Raw genomic sequence first — 4,901 nt, 5'->3', positions numbered from 1 at the left:
GTAATAATAAAGCGGTCTTACGTGACTTTATCACCATCCATGACCCTGCTCCTATAGAATCCTCTCGAATTATTATTCAAAATTCCACTGTATTGTATCTGAAGCGAGTAGTTATGATCCTTTTCGAACTGGGGATCTACTGTGATGATTAGGATCTCATGCTGTTTGTCCTCCGTGTACTCATTCTTGAAGGTCTTGTTTGTATCCAAATCCTCGAACTTAACGTTGTGGATTGTCAATTCTTTTGAGTTTAATGTCAAAGTATTGTTCGTCGTCAGCGCTCTTAACGTTATGTTCACTTCACCCTCAAATGTGAAATTCTTTAAATCAGGCGTGAGGTGCAATGTGTAATCGGTCGGTATCACTACGTCGGAGGGCAGCCGGTATTTCAAATCCACTTCCTTCTCGTCAATATTCTTGAGCATGAAACTCGCCTGACAGATCCCCAGGACGAGGAGAAACGTTACGAAGGTCCTCGTCATTTTAGATTCGGTGATCAGTATCCAACTCTTCCTTCCATCCATCCAACAATTCACCGTCGTTTCCTAATTTGTAATTGCCATTTAATGAGACGGTATTATTGCCGAGAACGCCTCACTTTTTAACTTCGGACCATTGAGCACACGATGTTTACTAATTTACTTTCAGTACATTTAATTCGTCGCCGCGTTCCGCGTATATATTCAAATGGATAAATGCAAGTGAGCAACCGTTCACGCACCGCGCTAAATGTCCGATTTTTATCTCTTTAATTGTTATATGTTTATGGCGTGCATGTCACTTGTTAAAAACCATGTCTCACTTTGCAATTTAACAAAGCAAATTGTTGTTCAGGAAGACCTCTAGAATCATCCACTTCCGACTGTAACACTTTTTGTGAGACAGTCTGTGTACCAGCTGGAAAGAGGCGAGAATGGTCCTCCTGAAGGAAAGTAGGTCTGTGGACTCCCCGTCCGCATATCGGTCCATATGTCTATTGGACGAGATGGATAGGCTCTTCGAGCGGGTGCTCGCTGTCTGAGCCTGTCAGAATGCCAGTATGTTTTCCGGCAGGGACGCTCCACCATTGATACCATCATGCGAGTGAGGAGTCTGTTAGAGCAGACCATTTCCCAGGACAAGATGGCATTGGCCCGATAACGTCCCCATACTTGCGGGACGTTATCGGGTCATACCTTAGCAAGCGAGAGGAGAACACTTTTCTAAGACCATACATCGAACTACACCACCGAGTAGTGGATTGCGTGGTTTCGCAGGGGTCCGTTCTAGGCTCCCTGCTATGGAACCTCGCGTATGATGCAGTTCTTCTGGTTGATCTTCCCTCCAGCGTGTATGTCACTTGTTATGCAGATGAAATTTCCATACTCGTCGTGGGGAAAAACTTCAGGAGGACCACTCGGCTCGCCGAAGTGGCGATGGACATTGTTGTCGCTCGGATCCACGCGTTGTGCTTGAGCATGGCTGAGGCTACGACAGAGATCATGTTTTTCTATGGTCTCTCCCGTCGGCCTCAGCCACTCCCAGCGTAAATCCGTGTGGCAAATTCCTTTGTCAAGGTGAGCCAGTACGTCAAGTACTTGGGACAGTGTTAGCATTTAATTTGACGACGGCGTGGCGGTTTATTAATTAATTCACCATTAAATATATTTTTAGTTCAAGTTAAATCAATTAATTTATTATCCTCATAGAGTATTTTATTTATCATTTCTTTTCTCTTTTTCAATCTGTATTGTTATTTGCTTTATTTTTAAATTCATATTTTTGCCATCTATTGTTAGTATCTCAAGTTTGTCACGTTTTCTCAAGTTTTCCTGTGTATACTCTAAGGAACTTATGCTCGTAGATAGTAATAATAACTATAATAATGATAATAATGATAGTAATAATAAAGCGGTCTTACGTGACTTTATCACCATCCATGACCCTGCTCCTATAGAATCCTCTCGAATTATTATTCAAAATTCCACTGTATTGTATCTGAAGCGAGTAGTTATGATCCTTTTCGAACTGGGGATCTACTGTGATGATTAGGATCTCATGCTGTTTGTCCTCCGTGTACTCATTCTTGAAGGTCTTGTTTGTATCCAAATCCTCGAACTTAACGTTGTGGATTGTCAATTCTTTTGAGTTTAATGTCAAAGTATTGTTCGTCGTCAGCGCTCTTAACGTTATGTTCACTTCACCCTCAAATGTGAAATTCTTTAAATCAGGCGTGAGGTGCAATGTGTAATCGGTCGGTATCACTACGTCGGAGGGCAGCCGGTATTTCAAATCCACTTCCTTCTCGTCAATATTCTTGAGCATGAAACTCGCCTGACAGATCCCCAGGACGAGGAGAAACGTTACGAAGGTCCTCGTCATTTTAGATTCGGTGATCAGTATCCAACTCTTCCTTCCATCCATCCAACAATTCACCGTCGTTTCCTAATTTGTAATTGCCATTTAATGAGACGGTATTATTGCCGAGAACGCCTCACTTTTTAACTTCGGACCATTGAGCACACGATGTTTACTAATTTACTTTCAGTACATTTAATTCGTCGCCGCGTTCCGCGTATATATTCAAATGGATAAATGCAAGTGAGCAACTGTTCACGCACCGCGCTAAATGTCCGATTTTTATCTCTTTAATTGTTATATGTTTAACGTGCAAGTATTTATCAGTGCCGAGTTAGAAAATAATAATTTTAACTAGCAGTTAATACCGATAGGAGAATCGCGCGTTTACGAATTCGAACTTTTTTTCGTTCTATTAGATTATTTTTTGAAATCGTTCGAAGTATAACTGGGTTGACAACGTACCTTGCGAACGAGCGAAGAGAGGAATTTGGCTACCGTAACAGGGTATATTTGCACATCGGCGGGCGACGTACGACAGATCACACATTTACAAATGTCCCTGCTTTATAAGGTGGCAGCGGTGGGGCAATTATTGAAATATGATTGAATTTCGTAATCTTATCAATTGACGTTGTCGCGATCAGTGTCGATGCGATCGGCGTTATTGTATCGCCGCATCGGTTATGTAGTAGAATCGTGCTCCCGTCGTTGTAAACAATTATTTAGAAACTAACTGACAGCCATCCATTTTATCAGACATTTTCGATGTTCTATATGGAGCACGTAATACATTTTAGATTGAAATCGTCGAGACACAAAAAATTCCGACCTAATCCATTCAGAAATAAAATCCTTTGTACCAATTTTCACATTCATGTATTACTAATCTGTTTTGATAACTACCGGAAGGAATTATGTCGCGTATCATTAATGATTGTTTAGCCAGATTTGATGTTTGATAGAACGACGATAAATATTATCGCAATCGATCAACGTGAAATAAATACATTTCTTCTGTTCTCCAAACAACATATTACGTTATAACAACAATTGTACATCAGTACATAAAATAAATACATATGGCACTGTGCAACATAAAACTTTTTGCACTATTCACTACGTGAGTCTTACAGAGTTTCTCATGCCAAAAATGAATCCAGAATAATTGTTCAGAAATGCTCAGAAAGGTTCTATCACGTATATTTTCTGAAAAATAACAGTTTTTGCAGAAATAGTAAGAAAGTATACTAATGAGAGGTTACAGTAATGATTAGTAATATTCTATTAGGAAATATTTCATGTTGTCCATCAACATGATTTCTTCAGATAATTGGACTATTGAAGGATCATTAGCGGACCATACCAGGTCTGTTATTGTATGCTGTTGAAATAAGATGCAACGACTGTGGGCTAATCGATAATCTCCTGAAATAAGAGGCAACGATTGACAACTAATCGATGATCTCCACCAGGACGAACTATGGAGCGAACGCAATGGGCTATTTTATATTTAATGTATGGAGAAAAGTGAAAGAATCCTCGAAGCAGGTAGTGTTAACCAGCAGGCAGTCCGCCTGCCGATTCGGTGTCAAACGTGGACCCCTGAGCTCCCTGCTTTTCCACGCTTTTCTCTATACCCAGTCCTAAAGACTACGGCACCGGTTACGTTGCCGAAAGTACGTCCTATGATCTACAGAGACCTACGTTTCCATTACGTTACGTCGACGTTACGTCTGTGTAGATAGACCTTTAGTCGTTCGTCTTTAAGTTCACCTGCTCCTAGAAGAGCTTCAGTTGGTCAATGTGCCGAAGCCTGACACTCGAAAGTAAAACACATGGCCATGTCTGTCAGTGACCTGTCCTAAACATAACTGCTGTTTCTTCACTGCTGAGTATCTTCATTTCAACGAAAAAACTCCATATACCAGTTACTGCTCAAATTCTTACACATTCGGTAAAGTCACCCGTAAAAAGGCAAGGGCAAAACATGTGGCAGTCTCCAAAGCAGCGAGGAGAGGTGTGAATATCGATACTATTTGACGCAAAATCAAAAATAAGATTTTTTTAAGAGATACGCTAAACATCTACCAGTAATCATTGAGGGAGAGTCGTCTACGTATAATCACGATCGAACTTCGCCCGGGCTCGTCTGATTAATCAATTATTCTAGGAATAAAAGTCTTTTCAATCAGATTATTGTCTTAATCGATATCATGCGATAAATAATGAATGAATATTACATATAGCTATGCTTCTTGAATAATTCTATACATATACACAAACAAATTATTAATTATAGTTATATAAATTGTAAAATGATAATTGAGAAAGGTAGAGATGTTTTGTTTGATAGGTCATTTAATATCGAATCTTTATCATGAGATAACAAAGGAATGGATATTACAAATTGCTTGTTGAATCATTTCATATAAATAAATAAATTAATTATACATGAAATTATAATTTCATAGTAATATATTTTTTACAGTAAATTATTTAATAATATAAACCTTTATTGAGATAGACAATTCACTGAGCTTGTCAGTTAGCTTACAGTTTCT

General features: G+C 39.3%; 1 protein-coding gene across 1 annotated transcript in view; it reads right to left on the bottom strand.

Moving 5' to 3' along the window:
• The window catches only part of LOC108631286 (puromycin-sensitive aminopeptidase-like protein), a gene marked incomplete at its 3' end in the record, with an annotated part of 12,705 nt that extends 12,223 nt beyond the window's left edge, over positions 1–482 (bottom strand). The window contains exon 1 of the mRNA XM_018035125.1: positions 22–482. Within this exon, the coding sequence (XP_017890614.1) occupies positions 22–482 (461 nt within the window). The remainder of the gene's footprint in view (positions 1–21) is intronic.
• Positions 483–4,901: the final 4,419 nt, after the last annotated feature.

This window comes from Ceratina calcarata, unplaced genomic scaffold, assembly GCF_001652005.2.
Source record: "Ceratina calcarata isolate Rehan_Ccalc_2016 unplaced genomic scaffold, ASM165200v1 scaffold861, whole genome shotgun sequence".
NCBI lineage: Eukaryota > Metazoa > Arthropoda > Insecta > Hymenoptera > Apidae > Ceratina > Ceratina calcarata.
The sequence above is the reverse complement of the archived record's forward strand: the minus strand, read 5'-3'. Positions and strand labels throughout refer to the sequence as shown.